Raw genomic sequence first — 22396 nt, forward strand, 5'->3', positions numbered from 1 at the left:
GTTTTTTTTTTTAAAGATTTTATTTATTTATTTGACAGACAGAGATCACAAGTAGGCAGAGAAGCAGGCAGAGAGAGAGGAGGAAGCAGGCTCCCTGCTGAGCAGAGAGCCCAATGCGGGGCTCAATCCCAGGACTCTGGGATCATGACCTGAGCTGAAGGGAGAGGCTTTAACCCACTGAGCCACCCAGGCACCCCTAAATTTTTTTTAATAGCAATTTTAAACTTAAGGATCTGTGAAGTAAATTTCTTCTAAAAAAGCAGGGATAATCCAGGTGACAGATTTTAAGGTTATGTTCATTATTCTTATTTTGAAAAAATTTATGTCAACATAGATCATTACAAAAACCTAAGACTAGGTTATATCAAATTATTTGAAATGTAAAATTAGAAATGACTAATGAACTTGGCTCTGCTTGTATCAGTTGAGTTGCTGTCAAATATTAAAATCACAGACTTTATATTTAACAGATCAGATTATCTCAGCTTTGGGACTTGGGTCACTTACTTTTTAGAGGAGATGAGTTGTTTAAACTATTCCACTTGATGTCTATCACCTTCATTGAAAGGGAAGCTTTAAAAAAAATCTATCTTTCTAAATATGGTACTCCTTGTCTTTTCAAGATAAAAGAAATCACACTGAATGGCATTTCACAAAATATATGATCACCTACTATGTGTTAACTACAAAGGCTTTTCAATTTTTCCCTCATTTGATAGAGAAGGAAAACAAAGACCGAAGATTTTCCAAAGGTCATCCAATTAAGTAGTGGTGGAGCTTACATTAAGTTTTCTCGTTTCTACATTATATTCTATTATGTCAACATTCAGGAGTCAAAGTCTTCTTCCCAAGATGACTCTCAACATTCTGCCCATGGATTTGCATAGAACATTGTGCTAAACTAAACTTCACTTCACTGACAAGTATTTGAGTTAGTAATAAGAAATGAATTAATTTTCTATGTACATTTTTTAAAAGATTTTATTTATTTATTTGACAGACAGAGATCACAAGCAGGCAGAGAAGCAGGAAGAAGCAGGCTCCCCGCTGAGCAGAGAGCCTGATGCAGGGCTCGATCCCAGGACCCGAGATCATGACCCAAGCCAAAGGCAGAGGCTTAACCCACTGAGCCACCCAGGCGCCCCTCTATGTATATTCTTAATGTAAAAAGCACAAAATGAGCTATGCATACCCTGTAACTCCGGACCCAATGTAGTAATAAGGGCATTCAAACAGCGACCAAGACTTTGGTGAACTTCAGCATGAGTAGGAGGCACATTTAATAATAACATTATAATAAGAGAAAGGGTGGGTTCCACATGCATATTATAGAGTGGGCCAGCAGAATCAATTATCAATGATAGTGAGTGTAGTGCCCAGGTCTGTGAAGATAGAGAAAAACAATTTAAAATGCTATAGCAGCATTAAGAAACATAAAACACAATGAACTGTCTTTGTTGAAGCAAGTGATAAAGTAACAGCAAAGTAATTTGTGTGCTATTACTAGCCTGGAAAGAAAAACGGAAAACATAAGAAGTTTAAGAAAAGATTTCTCTTCAAATATTCAGTAAAAAACAATGGAAGACAATCATCTAATTTAGAATGGTAAACAAAATCTCAGCACCAAGAATTCCAAGGCTATGTTTGGTTCTTTAGCTAACAGCCTGAAGTGAATCTAGTTTTTAAAAATTGTTTACTGTTTAATCTATGTGAACAAAAATTCCAGTTTTTAAAAGATTCAAAATAAATAAAAGATTCAACAAAATCTACAAATACATGCAGTAATATGGACAAATCTCTTGAACATAATGTTGGAAGAAAGCCAGACATAAAAGAGTACATACCATATGATTCCATTGATATAAAGTATAAAAGCAGGCAAAACTAATATATGATGTTGCAAATTAGGATAGTGGTTATCCTTGGTGGGACAGGTAGTAACTAGAAGAGAACATGAGGAAAGCGTTTGGGGTATTGATAATGTTCTATTTCTTGATCTAGGTGCTGGTTACATGGTGTATTTAGTTTGTATACTTTATTCACAGAGGTGCCCACTTAAGTGCACTTTCATAAACATATAAAAATAAGTATATGTATAAAATAAGTCTATATTTATTTCTATTAAACAAATGAAATGCCTTTGAGTGAAATCTGACCTGTCATGTTTTTATAAATAAAACTTCACGGAAACACAGTCATGCTCATTTATTTACATATTTATGGCTGCTTTACTGCTACAATGACAGAATTGTGTAGCCGACAGTGACTGCATGACGTATAAGGTGTACACAATTTACTATGTGGCTCTTAATAAAATACGTATGTCATCTCTGGTTTAAATGAACAAGCCTCTCCCAATACCTCAGGATGGGGCTGTCTTTGGAGACAGGGTATTTAAAGGAGTTAAAATGAGGCTTTTAGGATAGGCCCTAACCCAATGTGACTGGTGTCCTAAGAAGAGAAAATCTGGACAGAATGACACTAGAGATGCACAAGCACAGCGAAAAGCCAAATGAAGACACAGTGAGGTGACCACCTGCAAGCCAAACAAAGAGGGCTCAGAAGAAACCAAACTGAGTGACACTTTGATTTTGGACTTCAAGCCCCCAGAACCATGAGAAAATAAAATTTCTGTTATTTAAGCCACCAATGAATTAATGGATGAATGAACAAATGAACGAGTGAATGAAACAAGAATGGCCATATACTAATAACCAATGCAGTCAGATTATGGGTATAATAGGGTCCTTATAGTATATTCTACTTCTATGTATGTTTTAAGTACATAAAAATGTCTCCATTTCGGAAACTGAGAAAATTTTATCCCTCTTACCAATGAATGTGTAAGAAAGCTTATAGTACTTTATTTTTTTGAAAGCTTACAGTACTTTAAATGCTACAAACATTAACTTTTAAGTAAGATACCGTAGTAATTGAGAAGAGTAAGATTTGATGATACTGGAAGCCACTAAAAGTATTTGATCAACAAAAAAAGTATTTGATATAAAAATATGTGCATTCACAACAGACTTCTCAAAGGGGAAGAAGGGAAATAGAATAAAAAGTGTTATAATAAGTGAGGATAAAAAAATGGAACACCTTATAAGTTAACTCAGTCAACTACTAGACGATGAGGAGGAGGAGATGATTTGTAATATGGTAATTCAAAGAATGAGATCTAACTGTGGATTAGGGATGTTGAAATCTGATGGGAAGGTGGTTAAACTGGATCCCAGAACACTAGAAAATTTGGATTATCAGTCAGGATTAGTAAGGGAAAAGAACAGGAAAAATATAAATGCAAATATGAGAAAGGCACGTGTTGGATGAAAATAGGCAGGTCATCTACAAGAAAAGCAAGTACTTTCAGGTAATAACAGGGTTCCTGGGTCAGTTGATAGGACTTGAATGAGGTGATTTAGGAAGCAATAAGCAGTTTCTCCAAATTTTAGGTAGAGAAGTGGCAAGATGAAAGTCTTTCAGGAAAATAAATGTCTTCACATCTCGGGGGACTTGCAAAGAACCAAAAAATACTACCATAGCTATTAGGAACATACAAGGAAGGCAGAGATAAGATAAGTGGAGAAAAAGAGCAGTTAGAAAAATAGTCATTCAGGATTTGAGTAAGATATCAAGAGAATGAGGATTTTAACTGAAATGGATAAGATGTATACTGTGTTCTTAACTGGTTAAGAACATGGGTGTAGAGGTCATGACTTATGTTCTTGAGCTGATTCCATGATTTATTGGCTTTCAGCTGTGAGTAAGATACTTCGCTTTTGTAAGTTCCAGTTTTCTTTTTTTTTTGTATAAGGGGAATATATACTCTAGATTGCCGTGAGGCTTAAATATGTTAATGTTTTAGAAGAATATATAAAACAATCCTTAGTACCAATTAAGATCTCCAAAAGAGTAAATGTTATTATTAAGATGGACGATCCATTTTCAGAAAAAGATAAAGAATTTGGTTTTAGAAACACTGAGTGTGAAGTAAAGATAGTAAGATTTGAATTTCAAAAATGAGTCAAGGTTAACAATGGTTTGGCTTTATTGGTGGGGAGATTATTTACAAGTTAAAGGTCCATAAAAACAATCTGCATTATATACAAATCATGAATTTCAAGAAGGTATCACATGGGGTATTTACCTGCACATCAGGAGAAGTACTGTCCTGAGACAAAGTAAAAAGGATTCCAACACAAGAATTCAAATGTTGAGAAGAACTTATTCCTCCTAAATATCTATGTAGAGATCCCAAAGCCAATGAGTATCCTGTTCTGGTAACCACATCCCTTGCCAATTTCAGTCTATAATCATGGAAATAAATAAAAATCATTGAACAAAACTAATGCATGTACACTGTTACCTGGCAAAACATTTTGTATGAATAGCTGCAAAATTAAAAAATATTATTTACTGTTAAGTGATAAAAAAATATCTGAAATGACCTGAAAGGTATCTTGAAAAGAAAAACAATTTATATAAAAATGTCTTCACATTATTAATGAGTAAGTATGAATAATTTCAATGTTTTTCAAAGATACACTAAATTTGTAAGACAAGCACTATTACTTTATTTTTAAGTTACTTTTTATAAGTTGAAGTATAACCAACACACAATATACTATTAGTTTCAGGCATATAGCATAATGATTTGATATTTTTATACATTATGAAATGATCCCCACAATAAGTCTATTACCATCTGTTACCATACAAAGTTTCTGCAATATTATTGACTATATTCTATATGTTATACATTGCATCCCATGACATTTATTTTATAACTGGAAGTCTGGACCTCTTAATTCCCTTCACCTGTTTTGCACCCTCTCCCCTCTGGTAACCAACAGTTTATTTCTTGTATCTTTGAGTTTGTTCATTCATTTCTCTTCACAGATACGTGAAATCATGCTATTTGTCTTTCTGTCCTATTTCACTGAGCATAATATCCTCCAGGTCCCTCCATGTTGTCATAAATGGCAAGATTTCCTTCTTTTTATGGCTAAGCGATATTACACACATCTTCTTTATCTATTCATTTATTAATAGATACAGTTGGTTCCATATTTTGGGTGTTGTAAATAATGCTGCAATGAACACAGGGGTGCATATATCTTTTTTAATCAATGTTTTCACTTTCTTTGAATTAATATCCAGCAGTGGAATTGCTGGATTGTATTTTTCATTTTTTGAGGAACCGCCATACTATTTTTCATAGCAGCTATGATTTATATTTCCCCAACAGTGTATGTACACTTTTCTCCACATTCTACTCAACACCTATTACTGTCTTTTGGATACTAGCCAATTAGACAAGTGTGAAGTGATGTCTTATTATGGTTTTGATTTGGATTTTCATGACAATTAATGGTGGGAGAAGCTCTTCACATGCTTGTTGGCCATCTGTAAGTCTTCTTTAGAAAAATGTCTATTTGGTCCTCTGCGCATTTTTAAAAAATCAGATTTCAGACATTAAGTTGTATAAGTTCTTTATGTATTTTGGATACTAACCCCTTATCAAATATATGATTTGCAAATATCTTCCATCATTCATAGGTTGCCTTTTTATTTTGTTAATAGTTCCTTCATTGTACAAAAGCTTTTTAGTTTAATGTAATTCCATTTGTTTTAGCTTTTGTTGCACTGCCTGAGGAGCAAGACCTCCTTCCCCCTAAATATTTCTAACATTAATGTCAATGAGCTTATGCATATGTTTTCTTCTAGGAGTTTTATGGTTTCTGGTCTTATTTCAGGTTTTTCATCCACTCTGAATTGATTTTTGTATACAATATAAGAGAGTGGCCCAGTTTATCTTTTGCATGTAACTGTCCTGTTTTCCCAACACCATTTATTAAACAGACTGTTCCCCGCCCCCCATTGTTTTGTTTTTAAAGTAAGCTCTATGACCAAGGTGGGGCTTGACCTTATGGGCCCCAAATCAAGAGTTGCATGCTTTACTGACTGAGCCAGGCAGTAGCTTGTTTTTCCCCCATTATACATTCTTGACTCCTTTGTCAAATTAACTGACTAGATATATGTGTTAATTTAAGTGTTGTACATTTAGTCCTTTAATACTCCCAACCTTGAGATTCCTTTTTACAGATGAGGAGAACAAAATGATAGCCAAAATAACTCTTACAAAGTAACCAACTATTAAGTGGAAGAAAGGGATTTGAAACAAGTTTTGTAATCTGACTCCAGACTTCAAGCTCTCTCTCTTTTTTAAAAGTTTATTTATAATCTCTGTACCCATGTGGGGCTTGAACTCACAACCCTGAGATCAAGAGTCACATGCTCTACCAACTGAGCCAGGCAGGCACCCCCAGACTTCAAGTTCTTAACCAAATCACTCACACATATTCAGTAAACTGGAAGGTCAAAGTGCTACTTGCATTACTACTACTACTACAAATACAACTTGATATACATATACTATTAATATAACCATGAACTTTTATTTGTGGTTGTTTTATTCTTTCATATTACTTTCATATTTATTATCTCATTGACCTTAACACTGTTCAGCAGGCAGGGTAGTATTAACAACCTCCTATTTGAAACAGAGGATATTTACCCCAAAGATACAAATGTTGTGATCTGAAGGGGCATCTGCATCCCAATGTTTATAGCAGCAATGGCCACAATAGTCAAACTATGGAAAGAGCCCAGATGTCGATCCCAGATGAGTGGAGAAAGAAGATGTGGTATACATATATACAGAAATCTTGCCATTAGACTGATGTGGATGGAACTAGAGGGTATTATGCTAAGTGAAATTAAGCCAATCAGGGAAAGACAATTATCATATGATCTCACTGATATGTGGGATTTAAGAAACAAAACTGAGGATCATAGGGGAAGAGAAGAAAAATAAAACAAGACGAAACTAGAGAGGGAGACAACCATAAAAGACTCATTAATCATAGGAACACAGAGTTGCTGGAGGAGAGGGAAGTGGAGGGATGGGGTAATGGGGCGATGGCCATTAAGGAGGACACGTGATGTAATGAGCACTGGCTATTATATAAGACAGATGAGCCACAGACCTGTATCTCTGAAACCAATAATACGTTATATGCTAATTAATTGAATTAAAATTTTTAAAAAAAATTAAAAAAAAAAAGACACAGGAAAACTAGCTGAGAGGTTCACTCTCTGTTCATGACCTCAGAGTTGGCAAAAATGAAAACATAGTTTATGGTTCCTGATCCTAATAGCCTACAGCTTTTACTCTTTCTGATAGATTGTTATTACTACCTATTATCTATATTTTACATAATAAAACTCCATAAATGTCTTACTCCCAGAGTCCATTCCACTGATAGCCAATATATCACTCATATGTTAGTAATCTTTCTCTTATTATATAAAAATTAAAGCCGAAGTAGTAATAGTTCTATGTTCCAAGATGAGAGACCCTTCATCTGAAAGCACGTGTTTATCAATTTTTTTCTGTTAACTCCAGAATGAAGTTTCACCAGTTCCAAAAAAATCAACAAGCCATATACCCAGTTTTGACACACAGTCTATGAGTATTAAATAAGAAATTCACTTACTTGTCAAAGCTAACTTGAGCTAATGCAGCAGTAAAAGCTCCATCATCAACCACTTGGGCTAATCTAGCCCATGCCTCTGCAGCTGCACATCTCAAGAGGGGGTTGGGACTTTCTAGGGCTCCCATCACCAACGCTAGGACAGGTCTTCTCATTTCTTCTGGACCCAAATGTCCCTTGGAGCCAGCTAAATACTGCAACATGTAAAGAATAATCCAAACTTACAACTATAGTTAATTTCCTTTTAAAAAAAGAATGTATTTATTTTAGAGAAAAAGAGAGTATGAGAGTGAATGCAAGTGGGGTGAGGAGCAAAGGTAGAGGGAGAGAGAACCTCAAGGAAGCTCCCTGCTGAATGTGGAGACTGACTCAGGGCTCAATGTCATGACCCTGAGATCATGACCTGAGCTGTAATTTAGACTCAGATGCTTAACAGACTGAACCAACCAGTTGTTCCTGTAGTAAATTTTCTAATCCAGTTTGGAATGAATATTCTGGTTAAGCAAATGTGCTAATACTTGGATTGCTACTTCAACACACACACACACACACACACACATAAATACTGAACACCCCAAAATAATTTGATTTTTCACAGAAAGTTCTTTAGAAGTTTAAATCTCCAAGCAAATAGTATGGTAATTAATTGTCACTAGAGTATATATGTGTTCAGTAGAACATTAATAGGAATTTCCATAAAATAACCAATGAAGTGTATTATATTTTAGTTAGAAACAATAAGCCATAAATGCAACAATAAGCCAGATTTGACTCATAGGCCATATCTCTGGTATAGGATATTAGGCTAAGTAGGTTAAAACATGGTCCTAAGTCAAGATTTTAGGTTTAATTTCTGACTAACAAGTTTTACATAGAGAAAAAGTAAAAGGGGAATTGCAAATCCCAAAATATTTTCATTAGGATATTTTTTAAAAAAAAGGGAAGAAAAAAAGCAGCAATTTAAACCTTCCTCCAAACTATTTGACTGGCCATATATTAGAAAAAAAAGTTAATCAAACACCCAAATTAAAAAACAACAACAACAATTACCTTCAAGAAACTAGAGAGTGAAGAAACAACATGTAACTGAACTATTTGTTGACGAGCTCCTTTTGTGTGCTTTATACTGTCCAAAAGCTGTTCCAGTATAAAAAGCCTAAAATCAGAAACAAGATTTAAAAGCAAATAGTAAAACATTGAATTTGTTAATAAAGATAAATTAAGCCAAAGGGCATTACTGAGTATATACTACTAATCTGTTTTGTTGCATTATTTTGTGGTAACTGCTAAAATGAAATAAACTATTGCTGAACATACTCTAACATTTTAGGAAAAGAAAGTACAAAAAATGCAAAAAAATTTTAATTTTGTGTCATTTTGAGAGCAGGGGAAAAAAATCCCAAAAGTATAACTTCATAAATATTTACATGGACAAATTCTATCTCAATAACTCTTTTCTAAACAAATGGTATCTTATTTTTTCTTTCCTTTTTTTTTTTTTTTTTAAAGATTTTATTTATTTATTTGACAGACAGAGATCACAAGTAGGTGGTGAAGCAGGCAGAGAGAGAGAGAGGAAGGGAAGCAGGCTCCCTGCTGAGCAGAGAGCCCAATGCAGGGCTGGATCCCAGGACCCTGAGACCATGACCTGAGCTGAAGGCAGAGGCTTAACCCACCAAGCCACCCAGGCGCCCCTTTGCTTTCCTTTCTTAAGTAAACTCTATGCCCAATGTGAGGTTCAAACTCACACCCAAGATCAAGAGTCACACATCCTACTGATGTTGCCAGCCAGGTACCTCTAATCAAAGGATATCCTAAGGCGCGGCAGGCTCTCTGCTCAGCGGGGAGCCTGTTTTCCACCCCTCCACCCCACCCCTGCCTGCCTCTCTGCCTACTTGTGATCTCTGTCAAATAAATAAATAAAATCTTAAAAAAAAAAAGGTTATCTTAAAAGTTACTTGCATCAACTTTTTTGTTCTTAGTAAGAGGATTTAACTGGATTTAAATATACTGCTTCATCTTAAAAGTAGTGCCAACTTATGTTGTCTATAGTCAGTGAGAATCAGCACAGCTCTTTGAACTCCCAGCTATACTTTAAAATGTACTTAGGATCACACTATGTATTAACACAATTTTAAATCTTGTTTTTCTCATTTAACATTACCTCCTAAGCACCTTTCAAATCATTCTTATTCTTTGGTAACTTTCATGAGGCCAAATTTTACTGTGCACATGAATTACAATTTGTTCAATCATTCTACTGATGGAGACCAATTTTCTAATTTTCACAATTCTAACTATGATGGATATAAACATTATTTTTGGTCTGGGATTGAATGTGTTCACTAGTTATTTATGTCACTTCTGTGAATTGTTTTACATGTCCTTTCAGCACTATGCTTTTCCTCTCGCTCCATCAGCCATTTTACAGCATTTAGCAGTGGTTCCCAACTTTGGCTGCATATCAGAATTACCTAATGAGTTTCTGAAAATTTCAATATCCAACATATATGCATACCATACTATTAAATCAGAATCTACATTTTAAAAGGTCGTCAAAGTGTCTGCAATGTATTGTCAAGGGTAGAACAATCTTCAGGTGAAATTAAGTAATTCATTCTTTGCATTTATGTATGAAATGCTTCAAAGTAAGCACAAACAACACATGCACAAGATCAATCATAGTTCTTTTCTGCATAAAACTATCTCGACATTCTAGTACCTTAAACATTTTAGTACTTTAAAATTATCAATACAAAGTTTTATTTTTATTTATTATTATTTTATTTTAAAGATTTTTATTTATTTGACAGACAGAGATCACAAGTAAGCAGAGAGGCAGGCAGAGAAAGAGGGGGAAGCAGGCTCCCCCACTGAGCAGAGAGCCCGATGTGGGGCTCGATCCCAGAACCCTGGGATCATGGTCTGAGAAGGCAGGGGCTTTAATCCACTGAGCCACCCAGGTGCCCCTGCAAAGCTTTCTTATTTTTAGAAACCTATAGTCAAAACAGAGAAAAGCAAATGATTTAAAGATAATTTAATATTTGGGACACCTGGGTGGCTCAGTGGCTCAGTGGGTGAAGTCTCTGCCCCACATCGCATCGGGCTCTCTGCTGAGCAGGGAGCCTGCTTCCTCCTCCTCTCTCTCTGCCTACTTGTGATCTCTGTCAAATAAATAAATAAAACCTTAAAAAAAAGATAATTTAATTTTTTTAAAGATAATTTAAGTTTTTTAAAAAAAATTTCATTTATTTATTTGACAGAGATCACAAGTAGGCAGGGGGCGGGGGAAGCAGGCTCCCCGCTGAGCAGAGAGCCTGATGCGGGGCTCAATCCCAGGACCCCGGGATCATGACCTGAGCCGAAGGCAGAGGCTTTAACCCACTGAGCCACCCAGGCGCTCCCCGATAATTTAATTTTTAAGTGTATAAATAAAATATGAAAAACCCATTTCTAATCTTAGGGCAATCTCATGTTATAAGAGTTTCTTTTAAGCTGTTTAAACACAAAGCTAAGCACAATGACGATAAAATGCTTTGAAATATTCAGTTGCTATTATAGAGACTTTGGTTAAAAACATTCTTTACTTTAAAAATGTAAAGACCCAAAAGAAAAAGCATTTGGCATCTTAAACAAGTATCATATTTGGGATAACAAGGAATTAAAAACTTAAATTTCCTATTTATATAGTTGCTCTTCTCTGGTCCTCTAAAGACACCCAATGGAGACTACTGAGAGCTGCTTATGACCCACTTTCTATATCTGGGATTCTGCCAGACCATTTCCTTTAAAAATCCCCAAAGTACCGACTACTATTTTTATTCAGTTAAATCTAAACATAGTATGTTTTGCTTTTACCGGGTTTCAACATCTTTCTAAAAAATATATTTTATTTATTTATTTGAGAGAGAGTGTGAGCATGAGCAGGGAGAGTTCAGAGGCAGAGGCAGACTCCCTGCCAAACAGGGAGACGGATGTGGGACTTGATCGCATGACTCCAGGATCATGACCTGAGCCGACGGCAGTTGCTTAACCAACTGAGCCACCCAGGTACTCCAGGTCTCAACATTTTTATTAAAATAAATAAAACCTTTCCTCCCTGAAATATATATTCATTCTATATACTATTTTAGTCCAGGTGAGGTTAAAAAAACTTAGCATACTTTAAAGCTAATTAAATTTTAGACAGAATAAAAAATAATTTTCCTAAAGAAAAAAAAACTTCTCTAAAAGAGCAATAAAATCAATTTTTAAAAAGGAAAGCTTATAAGACATATATTCTTTTCTTTTTCACTTTTTGTCTTAGACCTATCAAAAGGAGCTAGTGGAACCATTTAAGAATATGCTTAATTTAAATCTTTTCCTCACAAGGCCATCCCTGTTTCATCACTGTAGTTACTGCTATATTAATCCAAATTATTTTAAACTGTATGCTGTATAAAATGGTTACAAACTGATTCACTCCCACCATATCAATTCTTTTTTTCCTTAAATATGTATTTATTTATTTTTAAGATTTTATTTATTTATTTGACAGAGAGAGAACACAAGCAGGGGAAGCGGCAGGCAGAGGGTGAGGGAGACACAGACTCCCTACTGAGCAGGGAGCCTAAGGCAGGGCTTGATCTCAGGACCCTGGGATCATGACCTGAGCTGAGAGCAGACACTTAACTGACTGAACCACCCAGGTGCCCCAAGATTTATTTATTTGAGATTAAGAAAGGGGGAGAGAGAGAATCTGAAGTAGACAGACTCCCAGCTGAGCTCAGGCTGGATCTCACCACCCATGAGATCACATCCCCAGATGGAACCAAAGACTGGGACACTCAACCAACTCAGCCATCAAGGCGCCCGTCTATCAGTTTTATTAGTTTTATATTTTATATCTTATCTTATTTTATTTACCAAAGAGAGAGCACAAGCAGGGGGAGCAGCAGGAAGAGGGACAAGCAGGCTCCCCTCTGAGCAGGGAGCCTGATGCGGAACTCGATTCCAGGACCCGGGGATCATGACCTGAGCAGAAGGCAGACACTTAACCAACCGAGCCACCCAGTCTTGTCGTCCCTCTATCAATGCTTCTTTCAATATTCCAGACTACTATGATTTTCCTCTCATCTTTTAGTGCTACAGCATTCATTTATAATTTGGTTATATATTGTCTTAAATATGTTATAACCACAACTTTATAGTTACAGTACACACAGGAAACTATGAGTTATAAATAAATTTAGGAAAAACATCATCTTTTAAAATTTAAGTTCTGAAAAGACATCTCAATGTGCGTGTGTGTGTGTGTATATCTTGCAATACTGAGCAAATATTATCATTGTTTAAAATAAAATGACACGAGGCTATTAAAAATCAACATAAAAAAACAACACAAGCTTTATTCACTTTTCTATCCAATGAAAGTAAACTATCCAAAGACATGTTTAAAAAATGTGTTCCTGGGGTGCCTGACTGGTAGCTGGTATAGTACACTTAACTCCTGATCTTGGGATTGTGAGTTTATGTTGGGCCTAGAGCTTACTTTAAAAAAGAAAGCAAATAAACCACCCCCCTACCCCCGCAAAATGTGTTGCTGACAAGATTCAAATATTTTAGCAAGTCTTCATCAAAACAGACCAAGGAAAATTCCCTACCTAATTGATATTCTCTGGAAAACATAACTAGATAAAGTGATATAAAAGCTATGTATCTAGTTACATGTTATTTTTGGTTTAGCACGCCAGAGGCAGACAAGAAGGAAGGAAGGGTAAGAGGGAGTGGGGAGGGAGGAAGAGAGAAAGAGGAAGTGAATGAGAGAGAGAGAGAGAGGAGAAAGGGAAGAAGAGAATATGAATAAATGAGGATAGTTACTAATTTATAAATTGTTAAACAGCAGAGCCTATAGGAAAAATTCACATTGCATTCAGTATCTCACATAAAAACAATTGTTTTATGTAAAAACAGTAAGTAGTTTTTTGATCTCCAAGAAAGGTATTACCTCAATTATCAATTATGAAACTAATTTTCAGTAAGAAACCATTACTAGCCTTTGATATTTTAAAACTGAAGTCTACTTTGAGTGGACTGAAATCTATCAAACTTAAGACTAATGAATTTAATCTAATTTTTGAAATCCACCAAACTAAAAACCTATAATGGGTCCACAAAGCCTTGAAGTAAGAAAACTTAAGAGACCTAATCTAAGCAGAAAAGCAGCATTCTTCTTTGTAACAATAGCTCATAAATCAAAATTCTAATATCACTGAGCTTTTGTTCTTTTTTTTCACCACTCCATTTTTCTATTTGTATTTTCAGCTAGATGATAAGGTAATTGTGGGTAAAGTGCAGCATCCCCAACAAAGCCTAGCAGTTTTCAGTTTAATTTAATCACTGACTTAATTACTTATTAAATATTTGCCAGATGAATAATTAAACAAGAGCCTTTATCATACCTACACCTGTCATCTGTAAGAACTCTTTTATAAAGAACTTTCTGAAAAACAGAACCAGTGCAGGGTGGGGACAGGAAGGAGAGGAAGAGACTCTCAAGCAGATGCTGTGCTGAGCCCAGAGCCTGGTGCAGGGCCCAGTCTCATGAGATCACAACCTGAGAAACCAAGAGTCGGACGCTTAACTGACTGCCCCACCCAGGCACCACACTAATGAGAACTTATGACATTTTTCTTATGCATCAGTTCTCTATTATGCATTTACTGAACCAATAACCAATTATTAAATATTGTATTTCAAAATATGTGAACTACTAAAGATGATTTACCTTTGAGCTTCTCCCACATGAGCACATACAACTCCAAAGAGCTTGACTGCAGAGCTAATAACTGACAGTACTGGAGGTAAGGGCTTAGGCACTGAATTTCCCTCTACATCTTTCTCATAAATAGAATAGGGGTCATACTCCAAGCTGCCACAAGCAATACCATTACCAAGCAGGAGCTAAAACAAAACAAATATATAAAGGTATTAAAATGACTGTTCACAGAATGAGTTAACCCAAGAGTTTATTGAAAATGACTATACCTGCTCTTCAATAAATCTATGGTCAGTCTCTTGTAGCAAAGGACTTAATATCACAAGATCATCCCGATGACAGAAGGGTGGAAGTAAAAATGCAGATGCTGCCACCTGTATATCAGAGGCAGTCAAGTCAGCAGCCAGCTCTTTGAGGAGAGCACAAAGATTTCCTGTTGAGTTATAGAAAACAGCAATTAGCGATTTATTACAAGCAGTTAACTGGTTAGAGTACAGGGTTAAAAAAAAGCCAGGCAGAACTTTAAGCTAAACATCAGCTAACTTTAATCTATTACAGCCAAAGATTTTATTTCATCCTTAAAAAATATGCTACAAAAAAATGGCTCAACTGGTGTTACTGGTCACAAGACTCAGAATAGATACTGTAAAAACATCTCAAAATATGTGTGTGTATATACCTTATGATAATGAAGAAATATTACCATAATTTTAAATTAAATGACATGAAGGACAAAAACAGAATTAAAAAAAAGACAAATAAGAAAGCAGATAAATTATATTTATTTTAAAAATCACAGCCTAAAAAAATTTACAAACATTTGACAAGTTTTTTATTTTTGTTTATTTTAAAAAAGATTTTATTTACTTATTTGACAGAGAAAGAGACAGCAAGAGAGGGAACACAAGCAGGGGCTGTGGGAGAGGGAGAGGCAGGCTTCCCACTAAGCAGGGAGCCTGATGCGGGGTTTGATCCCAGGATGCTTGGATCATGACCTGAGCCAAAGGCAGATGCTTAACAACTGAGCCAGCCAGGTGCCCTGGACATGTTTTCTATTACGGAAAATTTCAAACATATACAGAAGAAGACATAACTCCATGCCACTTCAGCATACGACTGTCACGCAGCTTGACCTGCTGAATCAATTCTGTTTCGCTATACCTCCATCCACTATCTCACCACCTCCCATATTATTTTGAAGTAAACCCTAGAAGTCATAATATTCATCTGTAAGTATTTCCTTGTGTATCACTGAAAGCTAAGGACATTTTAAACTATTCTAATACCATGTTTTAAAAAACACTAAACATCAAACACCCATTCAGTGTTCAAATTTTCAATTGTCTCATAAATGCTTGTTTTTGTTTGCTTTTGTTTGAATCAAGATCTAAGTAAAGTCTATGTGTTATAACTAGTAGATATATTTCAAGTCTCATTTAAGTTCTCCCTGGGTGGCTTTGTCAGTTAAGCATAAAAAAGTTTGCATCTGCTTGACAACCATAAAATAAAGTCATTTACATTCTCGTAACAAAAGCAATTTCTTACTCTGTCTTATAAACTTACTTTTTGACAATTTATTGTATCAACCAATATCATCAGAACTTTAAATTTGTTTCTTTACTTAGCCATATTTTGAATTAATGAGATATATAACTTTAAAGACTACTATTTCATTTAGTGTTAAAAGACTCAGAAATTACTACAGGTTATTATTGTATGATGAGGCATTATTTTAAATGTCAGTTCATATTTTAATGGTAAAGTTCTTTTATGCACCCTACATATAAATATATCAAAACAGAATGCCATTAAAAAAATCAAGTCTTTGATAACTTCCGGCCTTCCTCTAGCTGCCATCTTGTGTCCCCGTGTGTGTGCACCTAATCTCGGCTGCTCCGCCCAAGACCCCCTGAGCGCCAACCCTAGTCCCCCGCACGGTCCCATTTCCGCTCCAACAAGATGAAAGAAACTATCACGAACCAGGAGAAACTCGCCAAACTGCAAGCACAAGTGCGCATTGGTGGGAAAGGAACTGCTCGCCGAAAGAAGAAGGTGGTTCATAGAACACAGCAAATGATAAATAACTTCAGTTCTCATTAAAGAAGTTAGGGGTAAACAATATCTCTGGTATTGAAGAAGTGACTATGTTCACAAACCAAGGAACAGTGATCCACTTTAACAACCCCAAAGTTCAGGCATCGCTGGCAGCGAACACTTTCACCATTATAGGCCATGCTGAGACAAAGCAGCTGACAGAAATGCTACCCAGTATCTTAAACCAACTTGGTGCAGACAGTCTGACTAGTTTAAGAAGACTGGCTGAAGCTCTGCCCAAACAATCTGTGGATGGAAAAGCACCACTTGCTACCGGAGAGGATGATGATGATGAAGTTCCACATCTTGTGGAGAATTTTGATGACGCTTCCAAGAATGAAGCAAACTGAATTGAGTCAACTTCTGAAGAAGATAAAACTTAAAGAAGTTACTGGGAGCTGCTATCTTATATTATGACTGCTTTTTAAAATTTTGTTCATGGATCTGATAAAATCTAGATCTCTAATATTTTTAAGCCCAAGCCCCTTGGACACTGTAGCTCTTTTCAGTTTTTGCTTATACACAATTCATTCTTTGCAGTTTATTAAGCTGAAGCAGCCTGGGAATAAAGTTTGAAACAAGATTTAATAAAGTTTTTTGCCTAGGGAAAAAAAAAATCAAAAGTCTTTAAGGAAAAAAATCCTTTATTTTATTTCTATAGTTTTAAAGATGGGAAAATGATAACCACGGAATGGCAAATTATTATTTTTGGTTGAAACATAAAACTATTAATACCTCCATATTTTCACGTTTCTATGAACGAATTCTTCTTTAAGTAATGTTAGATAAATAGATACATTTGAAAAAGATAAAGAGGGTAAATACAGATTCTATTTTTCAAGAAATTTATGGTAATTCCTGACTTTGTCTCCCAGTGAACACTCTGGAACTGATTTAAAATCTATACACTTTACATTCATTATTCCTTTAGGACTTCTGACTGCATTCCCAAACTCCAATTCTGAGAAAAAAGTATGAGACTTTGTTTTTTTCTTTAAGTCTTTTAAGGGCAGACTTACATTATCATTTATTAGAAGATACACTTAAGATCTTAAGTTGAAATTCTGGTATTCTATGTTTAATGAAGACATGAAAAAGAAATCAGTTTTTTTTAATCTGTAGTTTAAAAATAAACTCCAAAATATGGCATAATTGATATAAATGTCTAAAGGGAATTGTTTTTGCCAGAACCTGATAGCTATCGGAGGTGTAGAACACAGAAATTATCTTTAGGGCTTTTTTATCTGGCAGGTAGCTCTTTTATACTAAGAGATAGTACATAGTGAGAAGGACCTATCACTAAACCTTTACGATTTGTTAAGTCTCTGGTAGGTTATCTGTAAATAGATATGCACCACAGCACAAAGCAGATCTATAATCCTGATTCCACTATTTACTGCATATATGTTCTTGAGTTGTTTTTTTTAACTTCTCTATGCCTTTATCTGTCAAATAAGGGAAATGTAACCAGCTCACTCTATTATCCTAATATAAATGAGATAATAATATATACAATTTCTACCACAGTGTCTAGCATACAGAAATGATTCTTTTGATACAATTACCCATTTTTTCCTAGTTCTTCTTATACTACATTTAGTGTCTTCTTATACTACATTTATTACTTTGTAATAAATATTTTGCTAGGGACATTTGTGAGCCAGGAAGAAAGGCAGTGGGAACAATATCACTCACGTAATAATAAAGGCCAAAATAGAAGTTACAGGTGAATATTTTGAATGACTGTATTTATTACACTGCATTTGTCTGCAGAATAGATACAAGCCAATGAATGTATTTTTATAAGGAGCAGATCTGAAGTAATAATCAACTTAATATGTTTGGCTGAAAACTATTAAGACTAAAAGAATAATGAAGTTCCCAATGGAGACCATTTACAACTTTCACCTCTTAAAACAAGCATCTTAGGTAATTCAGCAGTAGCAATATATTTTCTTAAAACTGTGTTTCAAATTTACAAGAAAGTTTTTAGAACTAATTTTAAAACAGGGACAAGTTTATTTTACCAATCATAGTATACCAGTAACCTAAGGTCATATTTGAACCCAATAAAGGCAAAACCTACTCTCTAAACTTTATAAAATCAATTATACCTTGGTAGTTCAGTATTAAACTTCTGTTTGGGCATAGCGAAGAATGGAACAGTGAAACAAAATGTGTGCATTAGATCATCAATGTAGAAGGAAATCAGAAATGGTCAAATGTCTAATAGACTTATATTATATATTCTGTACCAATTCCTAAAGTAGACTCAAGACCAATCTTTGTGACTCATTCTCTTCCACATGGTGGAACTCTAGGGACTTTTTTCCCCGGAGAAGAAAAGAAAGCAAGACGTTAAAAAGTAGGTTTAAAAAAAATTTACTTTATTTACTGTATAATGATGAATATAATAGTTAAGATTGAACTCACTAAACCTCCTAGAAATAAGGTACTAATAAACATCGTATCATTCATTCATTCATCTGGGTTATTACTGTCCTAGCCACAAACAGTAAAATGTTTTGGTTTAAAGCACATACCTTCATAGGTTTCAGGAGGTAATAAAATCAGTAATTCATAAAGCCTTTGTTTATAAACTACTGATGGTGTTTTCAAAGTGCTTCCATATGTTCTTAGCACTGAAGAAAGCCTTAAAATAAAAAAAAAAAGTGTATCTTAAATGTGTAAGTTATATAACATAAAAATACTGAATAGTAAACATAAATGCTTTTATGTTTCCTTTTTTCCTTTAAAAAAAGTGTGATGATAAGTTATGAGAGTTATTATAAAGTATCACACATGGAAATTATTCTACCATGTTTTCTATCACACTTTATACAACAAAACTGTATATTCAATTTCCATCTCTAAGGCCATCAGTATTTTGTCTAAAAACAAACTTGGTAAATTCCACAATTTACAACTTGGCATTTGTAAATAAAATAAAATAAAATAAAATAAAATAAAATAAAATAAAAGTCTATTATTTGAAAAAGGAATCATATATGGAAGGAAACAAACAGGAAAAATAAATATGCAGGTAAAATCCAAGTTTTTGTTTGAAACTTGATCTGGAATACCAACACCAAATAGGAAAAAAGTATCAAAATATGCTAAGATCATAAAACAAATTTTCTCTTATTCTTTTTTAGTTTTTAAAAATATTTTGTTTATTCCTTTGACAGAGAGAGAACATGAGCAGGGGGACAGGCAGAGGGAGACGCATGAGCAGGGGGAGGGACAGAGGGAGAAGCAGACTCCCCACTGAGCAGTGGAGCCTCATGTGGGACTCAATCCCAGGATCCTGAGATCATGACCCGAGCTGAAGGCAGATGCCTAACTGACTGAGCTACCTAGGCATCCCAGATTCTCTTTTAATAAAGCACAAGCCAAGCCAGTGTTTCCCTAAAAGTTTCAATCACAAAATCTCTTCTTTCACTTTCATGTACTTTAAATTTCTTTTTTTAAAATTTTAAATATTTAATTTATTTATTTGACAGATGGAGATCAAAAGTAGGCAGAGAAGCAGGCAGACAGAGAGGAGGAAGCAGGCTCCCTGCTGGGCAGAGAGTCCGATGCAGAGCTTGATCCCAGGACCCTGGAATCAGGATCTGAGCCGAAGGCAGAGGCTTTAACCCACTGAGCCACGCAGGTGCCCCCATGTACTTTTTAATCTTCTATTCATTTCCACTACTGGTATTAAGGTATCATTTTACTGATGTTCACTCTCCTAAAAAATATTTATTAATGGATTACTGCTCTTTGCAAGATACCATGTTATCAAATGGAGTATGGTCTCCATCTTTTTAACAATACCAAAATACAATGGAATTACTTTTAGTGTGCCACTGGAATAAATCCACTAAATTGTTACAGAATGAGGATTCTGGGTACTCTAAGAATTCTGGCAATGTTTATTCATTCGTATTTTTCTGGAAAACTGATACCTACTATTTCTAGTTTCTGGAAGAAATTAGTTAATTTCTGAGTTGTCACTGTATTTTTAAAAAGTTGATACCAGTTTATATCATTCAGTACAGTTAAGAACATAAACAAAACATTTATAAAACCTAGGTAGAATTGTTTAGTTATGAAGCTAAGAATAAATCCACTACATTTTTTTTTTATTTCTTTAAAACCGGGTAAGAAAATTACAGATGGCATATAAAAACAATTTCAATTATATTAACAAGAAGTTAAGAAATTATGTACTATATTTTTAAAAATTCCACATTTACTTGGTTTAAATACAAAGAATTTAGTTCAGAGGAATATGTGTGCGTGTATTTTTTTCTTAAAGACAGTAAGACGAATAAAACACATTAAGAATTTACGAAAGCATTGCCAGTGGTTTCTGCTTCTATCAGGAGGATGCAGAGTCTTTGGAGGGCCTTCAGCTATAAATCCACTTGGATTGATAAAAGATAACCTGTAACTGCGAGGCTTGCAGAAAGGGACTTTTCCAAGGCTACACCTCCAGGTTCATAAAAAGTTTGAAACAAAATATGAGCTAAAATCAGGATGGTATTTTGTGTTCACAAATACCAATACCAACACAAGAATCTGTATTGAGTTTATGTTCATGGCAAAGTAAGGGTAGATAAAATAAAAATCTCTTGAGGGGGTTCCCAAGAACTGGCAGATCCCAAGTCCTGGAAGAGGCACAGGCATATCAGATTAAACCCAGCTGAAAAGAGAATTAGTGAACTGGAAGAGAGAGCTGAAGAAATTACCCAGAATGCAGCAGAGAAATAAAAGGAGGAAAAAATATTAGAAAAATGAGGAGACATGGAAGACGAAATGAAAAGATTCAAAATTTATCTGGAACCCCAAAAGAAAAGTTAAAAAGAATGCAAAATGACAAAGAGATAAGAGCCACTTTTTCAGAACTGCTAAAAGGCACGAACCAACAAAATACATAACAAGTTGGATGAAGAAATCCACAAATTGCCAGTTTAAAGCAGAAACTGTTAAATTCAATTAAAAAAGATAACTATATGCAGTTTATGAGACACAGCTAAAAACACAGTGTCAAGAAAAAAGACATACCACACATATTAATAACCCATAAATTAGACTTTAATCAAGAAGTATTATTAAGGATAAAGAGATTATCTGTATACTGTATAATGATAAAAGATTCAATTCATTAGGAGGATATAATTCTATGTACCCAATTAACTAGTCTCAAAATATGAAAAAGCAAAAATTAACAGAACTATAGAAAAAAATTATAAACCCACCATCACAGTGGAAGAGTTGAACACTTCACTCTCAATTACTGATAGCTCAAGTAGATAAAAAATTAGTGAAGACAGATGGAACACAGAACTTTTAACAAAATACATTTGTTATAAGCAAGTCTTGACAAATTTAAAAGGACAGGGAATAGGGGTTCCTGGCTGGCTCAGATGGTAGAGCATGCAACTCTTTGTGTTGGGGTTGTGAGTTTGAGCCACATGCTAGGTGTAGAAATTGCTTAAATAAATAAGTTAAAAAAAATGAAAATAAAAGTAGAGGTAATACACAAATTGTATTCATTAAATATAATTATGCAATTAAGTTAAAAATCACTAACAAAACTATAAACTAAAAAACTATTCTATACATATAGGAATTTATAAACATACTTCTAAAAAACTCAAAGAAATTATAATGAAATTTAAAATACTTAAAACTGAAAAAATGAAAACAATGAGTAGCATTACTTTAAGGATTCAGTAACTAGGGGCGCCTGGGTGGCTCACTGGGTTAAAGTCTCTGTCTTCGCCTCAGGTCATAATCTCAGGGTCCTGGGATCCAGGCCCACATTGGGCTCTCTGCTCAGCAGGGAGCCTGCTTCCCCCTTTCACTCCACCTGCCTCTCTGGCTACTTGTGATCTTTCTCTGTGTCAAATAAATAAGTAAAATCTTTAAAAAAAAAAAAAAAAAGGAATTTAATAACTGGAACCTTAGTAGGAAATTTATAGCCATAGTCTCTATTAGG

General features: G+C 34.8%; 1 protein-coding gene and 1 pseudogene across 7 annotated transcripts in view; one reads left to right on the forward strand and one right to left on the reverse strand.

Annotated features, from left to right (window-relative positions):
• HEATR5A (HEAT repeat containing 5A) overlaps nucleotides 1-22396 on the reverse strand; it is a 111253-nt gene that overhangs the window by 44121 nt on the left and 44736 nt on the right. For all 7 annotated transcript variants that reach the window (XM_059373041.1, XM_059373043.1, XM_059373040.1 and 4 more), the window contains exons 15-21: nucleotides 18951-19060; nucleotides 14583-14746; nucleotides 14323-14498; nucleotides 8607-8712; nucleotides 7560-7750; nucleotides 4148-4307; nucleotides 1193-1382 (exon numbers count right to left, since the gene is read on the reverse strand). In XM_059373041.1, coding sequence (XP_059229024.1) covers nucleotides 1193-1382; nucleotides 4148-4307; nucleotides 7560-7750; nucleotides 8607-8712; nucleotides 14323-14498; nucleotides 14583-14746; nucleotides 18951-19060 — 1097 coding nt within the window. The remainder of the gene's footprint in view (nucleotides 1-1192; nucleotides 1383-4147; nucleotides 4308-7559; nucleotides 7751-8606; nucleotides 8713-14322; nucleotides 14499-14582; nucleotides 14747-18950; nucleotides 19061-22396) is intronic.
• LOC131999867 (transcription factor BTF3-like) lies at nucleotides 16256-16946 on the forward strand (annotated as a pseudogene).

This window comes from Mustela nigripes, chromosome 13 (genome assembly GCF_022355385.1).
Source record: "Mustela nigripes isolate SB6536 chromosome 13, MUSNIG.SB6536, whole genome shotgun sequence".
Lineage (NCBI taxonomy): Eukaryota > Metazoa > Chordata > Mammalia > Carnivora > Mustelidae > Mustela > Mustela nigripes.